Here is a 20,232-nt window from a genome sequence, read left to right as displayed (position 1 = left end):
CTGTCAAGTTTCCATTGTATTACGTACCTCACCTTAGCATCCCATGAGTTGTTCCGGTCTGTAGAAAGCAACGTTGCTATGGCAACCTCTTCACAGCACAAGCCTAATTTTGCGTAACAATGATGTCTACTTTTTGCCATTAAATATTTCACACTCACTGACTACATTAGTAATGGTTGAAGATGAATAGGTTATGATTGTTTTTTATCGCAACACTGCCCTCTACCTGCGTATCAAAACACTACATGTTTTCATACTGAAAGTGACAGAGCAAAACCTTCCTTACCTTAATTATACCAGCCACGTGTTACGTCACATAAGTGCAAAGACGAAAAGACCTCAAGAGTTCATGAACTCAGTTCAAATGGTAGATCGGCGTGTGTGACTCAAGAGGAAGAATGTGGACGGGGTTTGCTTTTTTTCTTTGCCTCCCTAAAAATCAACACAAAGCACAGGAAATTTAATATGAATCGAGTTCGTTGAAGAATGAAGCAAAATAGTCCAAAGACGCCCAAATACATGACTTTGAGACGTGTTTATAATCTTTTGTCTCCCTCTTGTGGCCAAAGGTAGGACAGTTCACTAAAACCAAGTCTTGACAGCGACACCCCCCCATTCAAAGTAATAATAATAATACATGCCATTTATAAGCATCTTTCAAAACTCTCAAGAACACTTAAATAGTTGTTCACGTGCACGGACATGATAAGTCTCAGTGTGGTCGGGAGACTCCCGATTTTGACCACAGTACATAGTCACAATACTCACTTAATAAAGCAACTCTTGACACAATGCAGACAGTTCATTTGTAAGGTGAAACAAAAGAAAATGTAAAAAAAAAAATCACAATACATTTGTATACTAATTGAATTTATAAACAATGAACGCATTGTTGTGTTTTATTTACGTCTAATTTACACTTTTGTAACGCTCACATTATTTTAACACGCAGTCGCCAGTACGAAAATCTCCCGATTTATGATTTCTCAAGCTTAACATATATCAGTGTTTGAAATAACATCTGCCTGGAAGCCCGGGGCGTGCAACTTTTACGTTGGGCGTACAATTTTCAAAACGCCCGGGTGGCCGACAACTTCTTAAAGAAAAAAAAGACGTGTTTTTTTTTCAAATCAAATGTTTGTTTTATTCAATAAAGCAAAAGGTACAACCACATTGCTCCAAGCCACGTGGACTCCTCTTTCTAGCGCCTTTCAAAACTTTCAAGTACACTTTGCAGTCACGGGATAGTCCGAAGCACGAAACAGGCTTCTGATTGGCTGCCGTGCCGAGTATGCAAATTGCCAAACAGAGTCTTATTCTGTTTCAAGTTGTGAAAAATGGGGCAGGCAACTTTATGGCTGGGCAGGCAACTTTTCTGCCCTGGTGTCCGCTAACTTTTTGTCATGAGCTTCAGACACTGCATATATGCATGCGTGGCTGTCAGTGACATTATAAAATGCACTTACATTTTTATTTCAATTATTTGCAGTTACATTGTAAGCTATTCTGACTTGCAATTTACATTTATGCTTTAAAGGTCAACCGACGTCACTTTTTTGTTTTTTAACTGACATCACAAAAACGTTTTATAGCATCTAAAATACCCAAAACACGCAGTATATTTTTAGTCAAAAACACCAATAAAAATGACTTAGTGTCCAAAATCTGCAAAAAATTGAGCTGCAAATTAGGCATTTTCATAAAGTCCCGCCCCCAGTTCGTGACGTCACGCCAAGACGTCTAGCATTGCCAGTGAATCAAAATAATTGCTTCAGATTCGGAGAATATGCTTTCTTGTTACACATCCAGTTATGAATATGATTCAAATAGTTCTGAAGAGGAAAGCATACATGTTTGCAATCGATTAAAGAATTTATTTGTGCCATTTTGAGGCAACATTGGGGGGAAATCTCTCACCCAGAAAAGAGGCACAAAATGGCGACCTCCTGTGGCCACCTCCGTTTCCACAAGCTGATAAATTCCTTATATGGCGCTTGGACGCCCTCTTCTAGCCTTGTGCCGGCTTTTGGGTGCAACACGAGGTCCCCAGACCAAACAAGTACAGCAAAATACATTGACGTGATGGAAGGACCGCTACAATGCGTCTTTTTTACGGTCAGGGGCGGTCCTTTAGTGACGTCACATTCGGACTCGTCACCAACTCAAAAACACGACTTCTTGAATATTCAGCGGGAGTCTTAAAACATAAAATATCGCTATACGCGGTGGAATCTTTGTAAAATACGCTCAGTAGAGGTCATTTGAAGCCATTTTACAAATTATGGACACAACTTGTCCAGAGACGTCGGTTGTCCTTTAAAACAAATATTCTGCATCCATTAGTCGATTAGTTTGGGATGTACAGTACAGTATTATTAAAAAAATGTTAAAGTAATAATGTTTATCATGTGTGTGTGTGTACACAGTACATGCACTTTGTGTGTTTAATAATATTAACACATTTTATTTATAAGCACTGACCAAACAGGCTCCTTTCCTCGATAAACTTGTTTTTCTTTACTTGTGTGTGAGTCTGTGGTTTTGCACACACAAATGTGTTTGTACAACCTACTCGCTGCCCACACAGAAAGCAACTCGTCACCATGGTGAAGCGCACCTGCCACTCTCATCTCTGTAGTAGCCACTTTCATCCAGCAGTTCCTCAACCATGGCCTGAAGACAACCATGTTGGGGTTTCAGGAACAGCAAAAAATATCATCAGAGGTGGAATATATAATACAATACATATTGATTTATATAGAATATGACTACTGTACCGTATTTTCCAGTGTATAAGAGGCACCGGAGTATATGGCGCACCGCCAGTGAATGGTGTATTTTCAAACGTTTTCCATTTATAAGGCGCACCAGAATATAGGGCGTAGATTCAATGAATTCAAAACATTTTTCAAATACAGGTATAATATAGAAACATATAAAAGTTCTCCAAATATAAGGCACACCATATTATAAGGCATTATAGCAGAGGCTGGGGTTACGCACTTCTACAGGGGGAAATGGAGTCGGTGGCTGCTGACAATAGTTGCGAGGCCTGTTGTGGCTCAATGTTACTTCATTTCTAAGGCGCACCTGCATATCAGGCGCAGGGTCATCTTTTGACGAAAATCAAGGTGTTTGGGTACGCCTTATACAACGGAAAATACAGTAATTACAAATACTTTGTACTTAGTCTTCCGCACTATTCAGGCTACAGTCTCTATTTTTTTATACTTACCTAGTCAAATATATGGATTTGACTTCACCTATAGCAGTCTTATTTTTTTCTACAAAGATTTTTTGTACTTTGCTTCCTCTGAATAATTATAACAATAATTCAATTTCTACCTGCATCTGCTCATACGTGACTCCCTCCCTCAGAATGTCACCTGCGGGAGACAGAAGCATAATAATAATAATAATAATAATAATAATAATAATAATAATAATGATTATTATTATTTGTTGTAGTAGTAGTAGTAATAATAGTAGTACACTGGGACCTTGGCTTACGAACTTAATTGGTTCCCAGACACAGTGTGTAAGGAGAAAAGTGTGTATCCCAAAACTTAATTTCCCATAGGAAACCATTAAAACGAAAATAATCCGTCCCCAGGTCCCCATAAAACATAATTTTCTACTTTTTAATTTTTAAAGGACAACCGACGTCACTTTTGTTTTTTAACTGACATCAGAAAAACGTTTAATATCATCTAAAATACCCAAAACACGCAGTATGATATTATTAGTCAAATGCAAAACACCAATAAAAATAACTTAAAGTGTCCAAAATCTGCCAAAAAATTGAGCTGCGAATTGGGCATTTTCAGAAAGTCCCGCCCCCAGTTCATGACGTCACGCCAAGACGTCTTGCATTGCTGGAGAATCAAAACAATGGCTTCAGATTCGGAGAATATGCTTTCTTGTTACACATCCAGTTATGAATATGATTCAAATAGTTCTGAAGAGGACAGCATACATGTTTGCAATCAATTAAAGAATTGATTTGTGCTATTTTGAGGCAACATTGGGGGGAGATCTCTCACCCAAAAAAAGAGGCACAAAATGGCGCGTTCCTGTGGCCACCTCCGTTTCCACAGGCTGATAAATTCCTCATATGGCGCTTGGACGCCCTCTTCTGGCCTTCTGGCGGCTTTTGGGTGCAACACGAGGTTCCCAGACCAAACAAGTACAGCAAAATACATTGACGTGATGGAAGGACCGTTAACAATGCGTCTTTTTTACGGTCAGGGGCGGTCCTTTAGTGATATCACGTACGGACTCATCACCAACTCAAAAACAAGACTGCCTGAATATTCAGCGCGAGTCTTAAAACATAAAATATAGCTATATGCGGTGGAATATTATTAAAATACGCCTACTAGAAGTCATTTGAAGCCATTTTACAAATTATGGACACAACTTGTCCGGAGACGTCGGTTGTCCTTTAAAACTACACAAAATATACCTTATTTTATGTATAATAAATGTGCAATAGTATTATGATTAAAAAAAAATAAACTGTACAATACTATACAATACTATACAATAAATACTATACTACTATACAATAAAGTACTATACAATAAAGTCATTTTATTTACCTTTGTGATGGTCGTTAATGGCTTGATGGAATGGAGAGTCCAGTTTCCTCAGCATGAAACACTTGATGAGGAACATAGGCTTCTTTCATCATCTTGAGGAATGATCCCTTGTCGGTGCTTTCTCTGTGATAATTGTATCTAGTTCTTCATCAATTGTGATCTGTTTAGTTGGGTTGATTGCTTTTTGCATCAAGTGTACATGGGATACACAGACAGTGATGGGGTATTTTAACTGTTTTCTAGCCATTTTCTCACTATTCTCACACTCTCACACTTTTGTTTTTTTGTTTCAAGCTCTGTCATCTCCCTTTCGTGTGTGTGTGTTTTCTCACTCTATCTCTGTCTGCCTGTCTCTTTAATGTTTAACCACCGCCCCCCACTGCTGGGTTCTTGACCAATCACGTGGCTTTAACCGAAGACGGCATTTTGTTATTTGGAGACCGGCCTCACTCTCTCTCTGTCTGTAACCCCATTCACCACTGCTGCGTTCTTGACCAATCACGTGGCTTTAACCGAAGACTGGGGGCGGGGAATAGCGGACAAAAACAGTGGCCACCATTTTGTTAAGAGAACGGGCCTGTTCGCGAACGACACATCACTCATTGTGGCAGCTCTGTGTGTATCCTGAAAAATAGTTTGTATGCCAAGGTAAAATTTTCATAAATGTAACGTAAACCGAAAAGTTCGTAAGCCAAGGGGTTCGTAAACCGAGGTTTCACTGTAGCAGTATTGTTATTCATTCCTTCATTCGTTCGTTTGTTCGTTCGTTCGTTCGTTCGTTCATTGATTGATTGATTGATTGATTGATTGATTGTTTTTAAGGAAACCACACTTATACCTGAGTCTTCATCAGTGTCTCCGGTGGAGGGAAGAACCACCGGCCACCAGTCTGGACTGCTGGAACCAGACTCCATCAAATCACATGACCCCTGGACCAGCTGCACCGTTGAAATATTGCAGGCACTTCCTTTATGAAATGTTGGCAAGAAGCCAGATATCTAAACCAAATGGAGGCTCGGTAACCAACCTTGCTGAGCTCCATTTTCAGGTTGTGTGGGTCACTGCCAAAATGGAAAAGATACTTTTTGAATCTTTCGATAAGCTGCCTCTTAGCATTGTGACGTGGAGCTGGAGGTTGCTGGCAAAAGGATCAAAATGTTAGTTTAAGATTTCATTTGAAAAGAACACTGTCCAGTAGGTGAAATAGGAGTTTGTACCTGCGTGATATAGAGCACTTTGTGCAATTGCACCAGCAACCTGTGAATTGGATCTTCGATCTGGCGAAGGTTCCTCAGGGAGACGCAGATTCCTGACCCGATACCAAATTTACCAAATTGAGATTCTCAAAGTCAACAATGATAGTTTTTAATCACATTCCATAGACACCTGATTTGGGTTTCACCCTCACTGTCAATAAATCCTCCCTAAAATGACACAAAGAAACGTTTTAATAAGCATTTCTGAAAGCAACTCATGATATTGACAGGGTTGGACTTATTGTCCAATGACTCAGTTTTTTTGCACTCAAGTAGCACAATTATTCAATATTCCCAAACCAAGTTTTTTTTCCATCCCAATTTTACAACTCGAGAGAAGAAAAAAATCTGAATTTTATCACTTGAATTGAAAAATGTAAATACAACCAAGTTTTACTTGCCCACATGGAGTGAGATGAGTTCTATCGCAGGCGGCAGATATTGACCCTTATAAATTGTAAGAAAAAAAATTAGGTGGCTAAAAGCTGGTCATACAAACTGCAGATACGCAACTGACTGTCGGGTGGTCCTTGCTCGTCTTTAGTCCCTGCTTCTTCGGGGTCTGAAGCGTCGTCTGAAACAATATTAATATGTATTCAGTGTCACAGATTGGTTGATGTTGTGAAACTATAATTATAATAATATATTTCATTCATAAACGCCTTTCAAAACTCTCAAGGACACTTACCTAAACTGAGATTATTTTCCATGTTGCCTGGGGGAAAACTCACAAATTCAGGCGTTGTTAATGTTTGTGTCTGGAAGCACAAAAAAGAAGGAAAAACTTGAGTCGTTTGGTACGAGGCTCTACATAAAGAAGGAATTTACTTTATTTCTATTTATGTCGTATTTGGGAAAGGCGTTTTGCGTTTTATTTTGAAAAACATCCCGGACTCTCTGTTAATTCCGTCTAGACTAGAGTATGTCACAACATGACGCATGTAGGTACGCTTCTTGGTCACCTGATAAATTACCGGGAAAAAGAAACATAGCAGCTAGCAAAATGAGTAAAAATCAAAACAAAACACGTCGTTGGGAAGGGGAACATCCCAGCCAGTTGACTGAAGTGAAGCTAAAGCCTTTCAAGAAAAAGAAAGTTACATTTAATCGATAGTATCAGTAGTCTGAGTTAAAATACGATTCATCTCAACCCGAGATTCCCATGCACCAAGCAAACTGCATAATATGCGGCGATGGTTGGTGAGTCGTATTTTCTTACACTTTGTATTTGCGACGTATCTTATTTTGAAGGCACGTTTAAACCTCATAATAGTGACCACAAAGCGTTGCGTTCAGATCGAACGAACGTTCCTCCTGTCATGTATCATGTTTATTTTTAAGTTTCGAAAATTAGACGGTTTTCATGTTGCTCATATATATTTTTTGTATTCATCTTATTTATCTCATGTTAAAGGACGGTCCCTGAAAATATTGTCTTGCATTAAACTGGTCTTTGGCTCAAAAAAAAAAGGTTGGGGACGCTATGTTAAACGGTTCAAGAACTTTCCCTTTATCTCATCCAAAACCAGTCAAAAAATACAAACAGGTTCCAAACTCAAGTCCCCCAGCCGAAAATCTCATGCAGAAGGCAAATTATGTGTTGACTTCATGGTTGTTACAAATTGTATTTGCTTTTTACAACACAAAAATGGGAATTGTTTTCATGTCACCAATCCAACCTTTAAAATATACATAGAAACATAGTTGAATAATATACTGGCTTCTGTTTTCAAAGAAAATAGTTGAATAATATACTGGCTTCTGTTTTCAAAGGGAGTATTCAATATATTATGGGTAACAGCATCATCAAATATATAAAAAAAGCTTAATCAAGACGGCCCTAGTCCACATTTGTCAAAAAAGGAGGCTTCATTACAGCATTTTAGTTATAAATCAAGTCTGGCAATCATACAGTGGAGATATTTTTTTAAAAACAGTGTTGCTCCAGAGAGAAGAAACTACCTGAGTCAGGAGTGAACTGCAACAGCTTCTCCCACTCCGCCGCCCTTCCAGGAAATACCTCTGCGCTCGTTTCCTGGCGCGCTCGGCTTGCTTTTCCAGAGCATAGTGGGAAGCATACAAAGCATCCATGTGCCTCATCATGAGGTCAGCAATCTGAGAGCCAACTGCCACAATGTCAGGACGCTGCTCTGGGTCTGGACTCAAGCACCTGCGTTATTGACACACAGTGATGATATGATTTCCTCACAGCGAGAACAGGGAAAAAAATTAAAAAGTGTGGTTCAAATCCACCTATTCTATAATGTTGAAAATCTAGATTCAAAGACTTTTGGTTAAAAATGTTTTCTTTCAACACAACCATTTTAAAATGCATACAAACTGTTTATGTGTTTATCTAATATGACTGGTACCATGTGATCATGTCCCCCATCCTTTCAGAGTATATTCCATCTTCTAGTGGCTCATAGATGCCCTCAACAATCTACGAAACACACAAAAACAACATTGAATAATATTGATTCTCTCACACATAAGGCTATGTAAATCTCAGTTCATGTATGTGTGTGCGTCTGCGTGTGTTTTTGAGGCCACCTTGTTTGCCAGCGACAACATATTGTTGCTGTGAAATGGCGGCTCCAAGGTGGCCATCTGATAGACAATGCAGCCCAGAGCCCAAATGTCGGCCTTCTCGCCATATGGCTCATTCTTCACCACCTCTGGACTGACAAACACATACACGCACACACACACCCACACATGTGCACACACAAAGAGGCAAAATATGTCTTGATTTAGCTTCGACTTGTTTTTACAACTCAATAGCATGCTTTTATAAGCATTTACCGTATTTTCCGGTGAATAAGGCGCACCCAAAAGCCTTCATCTTCTTCAAAATATAAACGAATTAAATGTAAATTTCTCCACTGCGAGACTAATAAAGGTAAATCCAATCCAAACCAAAAGAAGACCCTTCACTTTATAATCCAGTGCGCCTTATATGTGAAGTCATATTGAGCCACAACAGGTCGCGCAATGACTGTCAGCAGCCACCGACTCCATTTCCCCCTGTAGAACAAGTCGTGCGTAATCTACTGTAGCGCCTTATAATGTGGTGTGCTTTGTATGAGTGTCTGAAATAACGTCTGTCCGGATGCCCGGGGCGTGCATCTTTTACGTCGGGCGTACAACTTACAAAACATTTCCGCCCGGGTGGCCGACAACTTTTTCACGAAAAAAATAGATATGTTTTTTTCAAATCAAGCATCTGCTTTATTTGATAAAGCAAACGTTTGAATGAAGATTCTGAAATCTGAATAAATTATTCAGATTTCGAAATCTTTGGTGGGTTTGGAAATTTTGGAATTTTGCTTAGTTTGGCAATTTGAATACTCGGCACGGCAGCCAATCAGAAACCTGCTTCGTGATCCCGGACTTTCCCGAGTGTTATAAGGCCCGCATTTGCATATCATTTTCTAAAGTAGATGCACAGAACCTCACCCCCAGAAGAAAGATTGAAAATAAGCTAACAAAATTTATGACACTACAAAACGTAGACGTACATTATCCGGTGACTGTAAAGTGTACTTGAGAGTTTTGCAAGGCACTTAAAAATCAATGTATGATTATTAAAAGGATCGTGGAAAGAGGAGTTACGTGGCTTGTAGCAGACGACGCAACGCAAACATTGCATTGTGCAACATGCCAAACAGTGTATGGACAAACCACAATTGGAGCAAAATCATCTGCAAAGGATATTTACCATCAATTAAGCAAGGGAGCATTTGTGGTCGGTACATCCTTAATAAAATAAATCCTTAGTACTTTGCAACAATGTTTTTTTTTTGCGATTAGTCGTCTTATTATGCAAGTTGTGAAAAATGGGGAAGGCAACTTTTCACAGTTGTCTGCCCTGGTGTCCGCTAACTTTTTGTCATGAGTTTCAGACACTGCTTATTTATGGAAACATATTTTAAACATGACCTTCATTGAAGTCTGATGCGCCCCATATATGGGAAAAGTTTGAAAATACACTATTCATTGGGGGTGCACCTTATACTCGGGGGCGCATCTTATACTACGGTCCGCCTTATACACCTGATAACACGGCACATGAACTTCCCTTAAAAAAACAGAAAATGGACGTCGTCTCTTCTCACCAAGAGTACAAGATGGTGCCCACCACTGAGGTCAGTTTACTGTTCTCCTGCTTCTGTTTGGCCAGGCCAAAATCGGCTGCGGGTGAAAATAAATATGCTAAAGACCCCAGCCAAAACACGTGTGTGACATCGCTGCTTAGAAGGATGAAGCTTACTGATGGTGACTTTCTCCTCGTCACCCAACATGATGTTGTTGGGTGTGAGGTCGCGGTGGACGATGCGTTTGTCCTTGTGAAGGTATCTCAAGGCCAGGCACATCTGTGGAGGAAATCACACCCACAGAGCATTTCAATACCACGATCTGCAGATTTATTCCTAAACCCTTCTCCTAACCATCTAGTCGCCCAACCCCTAACCCTAACGCACATACCCAAGCATGGTCCGTTTGAAGATGAGAATATACACACGCAGCATCGTCCCTTTATTACCTGGATGAAGATTTTCCAGATTTGTTCCTCAGTGAAGCGCTGCTTCTTCTCCTTCAGTGAGTTGCATCGCTCCAGTAGAGGAACTCCCTCAATCAGTTCCATCACAATATACAGTTTGTCGTCTTAAAAGGGGAAAGCCGGTCAATTTATGTCGCATTTTCTTAGACGACGTGATTGTCAGAAAAGAACCTCACCGTGCACGAAGGTCTTGTAGTACTTCACGATGTTCGGGTGGGACATCTGCAGAATAATACAATTGTGTTCTGTTCATTGGTGGACTTATATTCTGGAATTGCCAGCGACCGGTGAAAATGGACATTATGGAGAGACCATGACAACAACTATTTCTTTTTAACACTTTCATGCCCTAAGATAGATTCCCTAAGTCTTTACTTTGTTCGAACAACAACAACAACAACAAATGCTCTGGCCTGTTCTTTGATGATGGTCAACTCGGCAATGATCTTCTCCACATTCCAGTCTCGTGACTTCTTGTCTTTGCCGAACGCCGGGTTTCGGAGGTTGACCTCTTTCAGGGCCACCATATTCCCAGCGCTTTGCTTCTGGACCTGAAAAACCTCAACAGAGTCACGGAAGTCGGGTTATGTCTTGAGATTTGAGCAGACCAAAACGCGACTTGCTTCCCGTAATTATTTTGATTGTTCTGTTTGTAGTGACTGAAAGTCATTTTGATGATTGTACGCCGCATCCTGTGTTTCCAGGGAGAAATAATCCCCTGACAACAACCCTATCGAGTACCTACAAAGAATTTTTAACTCATTGACTGCCAGCTCGAAAGACAACTCTGGGCTGACACCACACGCTGACGAGCCTGCACCTTCAATACACTTCCAAAGGCACCAGTGCCAAGGTGATCCAGTACAGCGTAGCCATTAATCAGCCCAAGAACAGTCCGGTTGTGGTCCACGGCCATGATGTTATCTCGCAGGCTCTCCAACTCCTCCTCCTGTGAGACAACCCCAAAAATATCACTCGATAAAACGAGAAAACTATAAAATAATCTGTCTTGGTTCGCGTTTATTTCTCACAGAATACTGTGACACTTTGATTTGAAGACCCTCGTAGGCCTCCAGGTCTCGCATGTAATGGCCCACGTCGATAAATGATTCATAAAGGTCCGTGGGAAAGAGCCTGGAAGGAGAATAAAACAAGCGACATATCACTCATGTTAACTGGGATGATGTCATGAATACCTCTTGAAGCGATGTCTGTTCCTCTCCACACTGAAAAGAAAGCGCAGTGCCCGGAAGGCGTAACACTGCCAACACATTGGGTCATATTACTAAACACACACAGACACAGACAACGTGTACCATCATCACTCACATATCTGAAACACAAAACGTCATACCTGCAAAGATGATACCTTGGGTCCAGAGTTTTGTGGTAAAATCAATTTGGCGAGGACATAGATTCCGTTTTCCTGATAGGGCAAAGTCAAGTGGATTCAATTGTTGTTTGGGAATCATTTCGTGTTGTAAACTGACCAGCACAATTTGATGAGCGCATGAGTCTTCCAGGCTGAGCTCGGTCAGAGCTGTGCAGCAGGCTGCCTCCCCCAAAAACAAAAAAAGGAATATTTGTTATTTCATAGATTTCAGTAATAATGCATATTTTTAACTGTCCTGTTACAATGTTCTCTGACCTTTTTTTGTTTATAAACAATTTCATGCGTTTTCTGTTCTTGAGAACAGTCTTGAACCTAATGAAAGACCCGCTAGCTAACATATTCCGCCATACCAATCCACTCAAATCACATTTCAAGAATACCCCCCAGTAACAATGTGCAAGAGTGTTGTGACCAACTGCTGCTAACCCCAAACCACTAGTTCTTACTCCAAATTGTAGCCTTCGACCAATTACTAATCGCTAACTTAACTAAACTTAAGCGCTTCCAAATGTGTCTTAGTCTTGTTAATCTTTTTATAATTGAGAGATAGAATTTTAAAATGTATATCCTGTCCTCCTGTAACCATGCTACAAATAGCCTCTTAGCTAATACATTTTTAACCAACCTACCACTAACCTTAACTTGAAACGCGAAGCTAGCCCCAAACTGTTAATCATAACTAACGCAGCACTTTAACACTGCTAACCAACACCTTAACTTTTAAAGTGCTACATTTTAGAACCTTCGGGTTGTTAGGCAAATAAAACTTATAGCTAACCTCCTTTAAACAATCCGCATATTTGTTACTTTGACTGAGTTTGAATCGGTTGGGTGCCGTTGGAGAGGTTATCTGGCACAGAATGGAAGAATGAATTTGAGATGATTATTATTAAGCATGGCCGCTTGAGTTATTGAAAAACAAGCTTGGAATGAGAGCAAGTCACATCTTATGTAATGTGACTGAATCTCTGTAGAGGAAATGATATGTTGACATTCTCTTGGTCTGATAAGACATCTCCAGGGAGATTGAATGTTGTTTTTCCATGCAACAAATCATTTAGTTGAACTACTGCTCCTTGACCTTTAACCTTCAAGAAAAATGTGTCTTGTTTGTGCTGTTGTTGTTTGCTACCTGACCTGACTTCAGGGCAACAAGGTTGTCAGCAACCTCCCCAGGTCCGATCTTCGTATGTTCTCCGCGCATGTGACTGTTGCCGCTCGACAGCTTCTCGACAGGCAAGCGGTCACAGACAAAGTGCCGATCGCTGAAAAAAGATGACTCTGTCATTCTCTTCTCTTGGATGTTTATTTTGGCCCTATTTTAAAGATTCTTAACTCATTCACTGCCAGACGTGCAAAAATGGGTCCACTCCAGTGCCAGGGTTTTTGCCATTTTCACTCAAATTCCAAGACCCACAGAATACAGTGAGACCTCAACTTACAAACACCTTATCTTACAAACTTTTCGTCTTACAAACGTCACATTTATGAAAATGAAACCTTATAATAAGCACTATTTTCATAATACACACCCACCACGGCTGGCGGAGTGATCTTCGGCGGAAGCACACGAACGAACAGCAACCGAGGTTAAGTTACCAACAGTCCATATGGAAGGTGACTCTCCTTCCATAAGCCATCAACGACCATCAAAAACATAAATAAAACTTTATTTTACAGCACAGTTTATTTCTTTAATTGCAGTCCTCATGTAATGCGCCTCGCTTTCCAAACAGCAATTCCCTTTGACCTTCGACCTCCAACGCCATTCCATCAAGCCATAAATGACCATCACAAATATAAATAAAGTGACTTTATGATACAATGCAGTGTATTTCTTTCATTACAATACAATAGCACATTTATTATACATAGAATAAGGTATGTTGTGTGTAGTTGTTTAGGCTTATTTAGTTGAAAAGTATATTTTATGGAAACCCGGGAACGGATTATTCCCATTTTAATGGTTTCCTATGGGAAATTATTTTTTGAGATACACACTTTTCGCCTTACACACTAATTTGAGGTCTCACTGTATGGACTTTTAGGACTACATAAACATTCAATGCAGCGTATAAAACCTTAGACTCTCTTCTTTCATCGGAAAGAAATAGTTAATTCCTAAATTATATGGAGCTTGAAATGAGGGCAGCAGTCCAAAATACAATGCAATACATACATATTGGTTTGTATTGCGCTTTAACATCTGAAGCTGTAACAAAGCGCTAACATGGAAAAAAGGGAAATGCTGCACCCGCGCAAGTAAAAAACAAAACCCGAACAAATTCGGGAATTGCGCTCTACGTCATATTTTAAATTCTCGAAAAAAAATGGGAATGGCAGTGAATGAGTTAATTACAGTTGTCAGTCTCGTAAAGTTGCTATAGAATGCATTCATTTAAATGTACATTTTTTTCAATTTGATTGTATATTTTTCCCATTCAAAATGTTTGTTTTTTTATTTATTTATTGTTTAATGAAAATTTGTATCCTTCCAAAACATAATGTTGCCTCTCTTTTCTTTCAAATTTTAACATTTATGTCAGTTTTACAACATAATAGTAATTGCCAAGAAGATTTTGTATATATATTTTTAAATTTAAAATGATTTTATTTGAATATTTGTCATCATCTCAGAAAATCTATACATTTTATTTATATGTCACACATTTCAAACATATTGCATGTTATAATGATTTTTTTTATCTTTAAAATGAGTTAAACCTCAGTGGCATGTGTCTCCCCCCCCACTTTTTTTTTTTACATAATCAAGATGTTAAGTAAAAACATTGAAACTTCCTGGGGTCTGTCAAACATTTAAAATTTCCAATGTCATGTGCATGCAAAGTAATAAACATAAAAACAACTTTCAAGACTGCCCCATTACAAATACTGGACACCATAATATTCAAAGTACAACTAAAGCATCAGACCAAAAATAAACACCCACTGGTGGCTCCATGAGGTACCCTTACCAAACCACCAACGCTCACCTGCCAAGCAGCCTTAGAAGCATGGTTACTCCCCCCCAGCTGCGCACCTCCGCCCTGGCGCGGGCGTCCTGGCACAGTTGCACCAGAACCCAGGCCACGCTCCACAGCAATTTGAGGTGGCTCGTGTGCAACAGACTAAGCAGCACCGGCACCGCCTCCACATCCCTTAGCTTGTCTCTGATGCGCGGCACCGGAGAGAGGAGCCTCAGCAGCTCTGCGGCCATCCTGGAAACAATACCGCGCATAAAATGATGCAAATACAACTTTGGTTCAGAAGAGGAATTCTAACCAACCGTTTAGACGACAGGTCATAGTCTTGTATGATGACCACGAGGTTCTCCACAAGGGGAAGCTCGCCGATTTCAGCGCTGCACTGTGGACTGGAGGAACATAAACATGTGACCCAGGGCACCATGTAGTTCCACCACATAGCAGCTGAAAGACCAACCATTGTTACAACCAGTGACGTGCAATCATGGGAGGCAGGTGAGGCTGTGCCTCACCTGTCATCATGGAAATATCAAATGAAAAAAATAAAATAAACTGTTATATTTATTTATTGATTTGTACTCTAAAGTTCTTTTCCATTTAACTTCACCTTTTTTTTTTGCAAAATCGCAGAATTTTCACATTTACCGTTCAAATACTAAGAAGAGACAAGCGGTCATCTGTACTTTTTGACTTCAAAAAGTACAGATGACGGCTAAAGAAACCTTCTCAACGATGGACCACTCCTGTACGACTGAGAGCTTACACAGACGTTTTAAAACTCAAGAAAGATAAGGAAGGCTTCTACAAAGAAGGTATCGATGCCTTTCTTCAGAAGGGGCGGTGCATGGACTTCATTTATAAGTCAAGGTAAAACGATAATCACGTTTTTTTTTAATTATTTTTTTTCATGCTAGTTTATATAAAGAATGCTTACATGACATTTTAAACAAAACACATTAACGGTTGCCAATCAAATGGTGAATAAGCTACTCTGTAGAGTTCATATGTTTGTAAATCTGACTGTGATGACGTCAGTGCCTCACCAGCCATGAACCTCACCGCACGTGAGGTTACAACCTAATGACACCGACGGACACCAATTTTACCTTTCGGCCAAGGTGCTGAGCAACGTGAGGGCTCCTAACAGCACGCTGCTATCTGAGGTGGACAGCAGTTTCACCAGCGTCTACAAGGACGGAACAACAGAAGAAAGAAAAACAAAGGCATTTGAGAACAAGTTGAAGGTCTCAGCTGACCAAAGACAGCAGACAGCTGTAATGGAAGAGAAAGAACACAAAACCAACGCGGAGTACAGGACAAAAGCATAAGAAACAGAACAGAGTCAATATGGAACCTACGCCAGATATTCTTCAAACTTTTGGGGGAAGCAAAGTGAGATAAATCAATGTGTGGATTTTGAGTCACGGCCGAGATATGGGTCACTCGACACCAGGTCTTTTTTTTATTTTTTCCCAGACATTTATGAGTGTTTTGAAAGCTAAACAATCCAAAATTCTTGAATTAACCAAGCTCATATGTATGCACGGCCGTTCGTCTGTGCGTGATCAATCATTTGTCCCAATTCTTCATAAAACTGACCATGCAATGCTTTGTTCAGCGGAAAGGTTGGTGCTGTTGGACAGACAGCGGCTGGATGGATGCGTGGCTTGAGGAGCCCGCGATGAGAAGGAGGGAGCGTCAGCGCAGAGCGCCGATGCGCATGTGGAAATGTCTCAGCTTGGGATTGAAGCGGATTTACGTGGGAGAGGAGATGTAAGACAATCTCCTTTCGTCAATGGATGCTACAGCTTCGTTTTTGCTTTCAACATTTAGCTTTTACCAGACGTGCACATTTCACCATGACGTGCCTGATCCACTGGTGAAAAGGACATTTTCATTCTCTCATCCTTCATCTAGAACTGCTTCATACAACAAAGAAGGTGCAGAAAGTGTTTAAGATTGAATGACTCTGTCTTTTGTGTTGTGTCATGTTTAGGTTTTTTGTTTGTTTGTTTGTTTGTGTTTTACTTCAAGATGGCGCCACAAGAGTGGCTGCATTGACAGCAGCTCGTGTATTTAGTTTTTCTACTTTTTCCTTTCCTTTTCTGTTACTTTCATCACTTTGCTGCTGTGAAATGTAAATGTGTACTGAAAGAAAAGTAAAGGCTAATCCAATCCAATCCAGTGACCTATAACTCAAAAAACAGACGTTGAAGCACTTGGAAGTGAAATCATCACGGTATGCTTACTATTGGAACGCCACTTTGGATGATCCAGACCATTTGATCGTCGACAGCAGCCAATTTCCGGAATATGTCTGCGCAGTAATCCACATGACTCAAAAACATGACACTTATGTTCTTCTTCTTCTATATTATGATGATTATTATTTTTTTTACATTTTTAATCAGATACATGTCATGACGACCAGAGATTGCGCAGCCAATCCCGGTTGACCACATGTAAAATACGTGTCAGCCACATACTGCATAAACTGACACCGCAGACAAGAAGACAACATGTCATTTCAGCTCAATATTCAATAACTTAAAACTTTCCAAAGTCTGGTCCATTTATTGTTTTCTCCTTATTTTCCCAAAAAACATGTATGACAGATTGATTGAACACTTTGTTTATTTATTATTTGTCACCTTGGCAAGTGACCGGACGCCTTGGAGACGATGGAATATTTTCTGAAACGTAGAAGATGTTTTGAATGAAGTGATGCTGTATGGGGAAGTATTGATTACCTCTCACAATGCGTTCACCTGATAATGAGGGTTCCTGATGAGCAAACGCAAGCACAGGAGCACTTTGAGGGCCCAATCGAGCGGTGCCACCTCCATCCAATCACTGCATTGGGATGAAAAGACAAAGTGAAATGTTAGTGTCATTTTAGCATGGCGTTTCAAAAAAATTATAACTGTCATGGGTAGACTTTTTGCATCCACTGTATCATAGAACCAACAGTCTATTTATTTATCCATTTAGGTATGTATTTATTTGTGTATTTGTTTATTTGTGTATTTGGATTTGCCTTTATTATTTTATTTATGTATTTTTCATTGCGCATATATATATGTATTTTTCATTTTATTTATGTATTGTTTTCCATTTTATTTATTTGTGTATTTATTAATTTCTAATTTTATTTATGTATTTTCCATATTATATGTATTTTTCTTTTTTTAATGTATTTATTTTCCACTTTATCTATGTATTTGTTTATTTATTTATGTATGTATTTTTTGTTTTCCATTTGATGTATGTACTGTATTTAGGTATTTTTTAATGTTTTTTTCTAATTTATTTGTGTTTTTCATTTTATTTATGTATTTTTTCATTTCATCTATTTATTTATGTATTTGTTTTTTTATTTATTTATTTGTGTTTTTGTATACTGTATTTATTTGTGTATTTTTTTATTTATTTATGACTGTTTCCATTTTATTTATGTATTTTAAATTTTATTTATGTGTGTTTTCGTTTTAATTGTTTTAAATGTTTTACTATTTATTTATTTATTTATTTATTTATTTGTCATTTTCTTTTTACCTGCAGAGGCGATTGTTGACCATTAAGGTGAGGATGTTTACAAAAGCCTTCTGGAACGGGTGGTTGTTAAAACAGATCAGCTCCCCATACGTCATGCTGAAAGAGGAACATCATTCTTTTTATTTATTAACTTACCCTCCTGTTATTATATTGCAATTCACAGTGACAGGTTTTGAAGCGTAAGAGAAGACATATTGTAAGAATTCTGTCAATATCCTTGAATATAATTTCAAAAAATACAAGCACAAAATGTATGTAAAATATAGTTGTATTGGCTGCACGTGCCTTTAAATTGTGATTTTTTTTTTAATTAAGATGTTTCAACTTTAAAATGAGTCGAGGATAACAGCAGATGCCTGAATTAAAATGAATTGAGCGAAGACATTTTTAACTTGAATGTGGTCGGACTTTTGGTCATTTGTGATAATTGGAACCTGAATCTTTCCAGCTCGGAGGCTTCTCCATAGCTGTCTTTAGGAGGGTGCGGGCTGTGGAATCTGCTGCCGCCTGCTTTGCTTGCACCCAACACCTGCAACACACAAGGCGCATCCCACTTATTGTTGTTACGTGCACACACACACACACACACGCACACACACACACACACACACACACACACACACACACACACACACACACACACACACACACACACACACACACACACACACACACACGCACACACACACGCACACACACACACACACACACACATACACACGCACGCACACACACACACGCACACACACACACACACACACACACACACGCACACACACACACACACACACACACACACACACACACACACAGACACAGACACACACACACACAGTTAAGGAAACATGAGCCTCTTTGTATCTTCATCAAAACGGCCTGCTTTGTTTTCCTTTACCTCTTGTTTGGGGGTGCTTTTGGCAAGCAGGGCCTGAAGTCTCCTCAGATTACATGATGTCCTGCACAAACAATGTTTTTTTCCCAAGTTAAAAATCACAGCTTATGTTTCCTTATAACAGAATAGGAACATATAATTGAACAAAAAATGGAAAAAAATATTTTTGTTAATAGTCTGGCCAAACTGGTAGACCTGACATAACAGGTAGTAATAAAATGACGCTGACTAGTAATTGTTAAACTCTTAGTTGCCTTAGGCACAACACAGCGCTAAAACACCAACATAGAAGCAGCTCAAAATCAACATAAAGCCCACACTACACATGTGGGCTGTATACATGTAAAATTTGCCAAGTAATTTCTGCAACAGTTTATTTTGCTATTACTGTTGACTGTTGTTTTAAGTTTATGTCCCTGCATGTGGAGTGAAATACACAATAATGGACAGTCATAAAACAACTATTTCAGTAAACTATTAGAGTAATTAAGAAGCGAAACGACGAACATAATCACCATGGCCTCGTTTGTTTTTTTTTTTTACATGACGTCATGCTGAGTCGTTTTTAATGATGTCACAGACCGATATTAGACCAGTCAGCTTACTCGCTTCGAGTTCCTGTGGATTTCAAGGCTGGCACGTCTCCGCTGATGCCTTTTTTGACCTGTTTGGACATTTTTAAACTCTTTTCACTCATCTGTAAAGGTAAACAAAACACTTCAATTGTATTAACTCCAAGCCAATGGCGGTGCGTAGTCAATGTAGTTTGGCTATCTTGAAGTACATTAAGCCTTTCAATTTAAAAGTAATCTCTTACCCCCTCTTCCATTATCATACATAGGTACACAATAAGTGTTGATCTTGAAAATATGCCTTGTTATTATTAGTCCATCCGAAAATGGAGACCGAAGAGGAGTAATAAAACAACGTTCGAGCCAGTCAGTAGTGGTCGCAGTTACAGTCTCGGTTGCCATGGATACAAATAAC

General features: G+C 39.3%; 1 protein-coding gene across 4 annotated transcripts in view; it reads right to left on the bottom strand.

Annotated features, from left to right (window-relative positions):
• Nucleotides 1–294: 294 nt before the first annotated feature.
• Nucleotides 295–20,232, bottom strand: part of nek10 (NIMA-related kinase 10) — a 20,064-nt gene continuing 126 nt past the window's right edge. Inside the window, exons 1-36 of one of the 4 annotated variants that reach the window (XM_088999453.1) lie at nucleotides 20,063–20,232; nucleotides 19,851–19,942; nucleotides 19,249–19,309; nucleotides 18,788–18,882; nucleotides 18,354–18,449; nucleotides 17,567–17,651; nucleotides 17,450–17,491; nucleotides 17,214–17,292; nucleotides 17,048–17,115; nucleotides 15,905–15,984; nucleotides 15,101–15,187; nucleotides 14,808–15,032; nucleotides 12,952–13,079; nucleotides 11,912–11,973; nucleotides 11,776–11,847; nucleotides 11,618–11,682; nucleotides 11,453–11,555; nucleotides 11,242–11,370; nucleotides 10,835–10,981; nucleotides 10,598–10,643; nucleotides 10,404–10,525; nucleotides 10,131–10,233; nucleotides 9,976–10,051; nucleotides 8,411–8,540; nucleotides 8,230–8,300; nucleotides 7,820–8,027; nucleotides 6,546–6,615; nucleotides 6,375–6,431; nucleotides 6,255–6,304; nucleotides 5,988–6,021; nucleotides 5,819–5,910; nucleotides 5,629–5,739; nucleotides 5,440–5,539; nucleotides 3,346–3,386; nucleotides 2,618–2,673; nucleotides 295–432 (exon numbers count right to left, since the gene is read on the bottom strand). The exon at nucleotides 20,063–20,232 is cut by the window's right edge and continues 121 nt beyond it. In XM_088999453.1, coding sequence (XP_088855579.1) covers nucleotides 387–432; nucleotides 2,618–2,673; nucleotides 3,346–3,386; nucleotides 5,440–5,539; nucleotides 5,629–5,739; nucleotides 5,819–5,910; nucleotides 5,988–6,021; nucleotides 6,255–6,304; nucleotides 6,375–6,431; nucleotides 6,546–6,615; nucleotides 7,820–8,027; nucleotides 8,230–8,300; nucleotides 8,411–8,540; nucleotides 9,976–10,051; nucleotides 10,131–10,233; nucleotides 10,404–10,525; nucleotides 10,598–10,643; nucleotides 10,835–10,981; nucleotides 11,242–11,370; nucleotides 11,453–11,555; nucleotides 11,618–11,682; nucleotides 11,776–11,847; nucleotides 11,912–11,973; nucleotides 12,952–13,079; nucleotides 14,808–15,032; nucleotides 15,101–15,187; nucleotides 15,905–15,984; nucleotides 17,048–17,115; nucleotides 17,214–17,292; nucleotides 17,450–17,491; nucleotides 17,567–17,651; nucleotides 18,354–18,449; nucleotides 18,788–18,882; nucleotides 19,249–19,309; nucleotides 19,851–19,942; nucleotides 20,063–20,080 — 3,147 coding nt within the window. In that variant the 5' untranslated portion in view covers nucleotides 20,081–20,232 and the 3' untranslated portion in view covers nucleotides 295–386. Of the gene's footprint in view, nucleotides 433–2,572; nucleotides 2,674–3,345; nucleotides 3,387–5,439; nucleotides 5,540–5,628; nucleotides 5,740–5,818; nucleotides 5,911–5,987; nucleotides 6,022–6,254; nucleotides 6,305–6,370; nucleotides 6,432–6,545; nucleotides 6,616–7,819; nucleotides 8,028–8,229; nucleotides 8,301–8,410; nucleotides 8,541–9,975; nucleotides 10,052–10,130; nucleotides 10,234–10,403; nucleotides 10,526–10,597; nucleotides 10,644–10,834; nucleotides 10,982–11,241; nucleotides 11,371–11,452; nucleotides 11,556–11,617; nucleotides 11,683–11,775; nucleotides 11,848–11,911; nucleotides 11,974–12,951; nucleotides 13,080–14,807; nucleotides 15,033–15,100; nucleotides 15,188–15,904; nucleotides 15,985–17,047; nucleotides 17,116–17,213; nucleotides 17,293–17,449; nucleotides 17,492–17,566; nucleotides 17,652–18,353; nucleotides 18,450–18,787; nucleotides 18,883–19,248; nucleotides 19,310–19,850; nucleotides 19,943–20,062 lie in introns of those variants that run through there. The other 3 variants (XM_088999454.1, XM_088999455.1, XR_016115406.1) reach the window with 3 other exon arrangements.

The sequence above is a fragment of the Hippocampus bargibanti genome, linkage group LG06 (genome assembly GCF_051943395.1).
Source record: "Hippocampus bargibanti isolate YZ-2025 linkage group LG06, ASM5194339v1, whole genome shotgun sequence".
Lineage (NCBI taxonomy): Eukaryota > Metazoa > Chordata > Actinopteri > Syngnathiformes > Syngnathidae > Hippocampus > Hippocampus bargibanti.
Note: the sequence above shows the minus strand (reverse complement) of the source record. Positions and strands in the feature narration are given on the sequence as shown.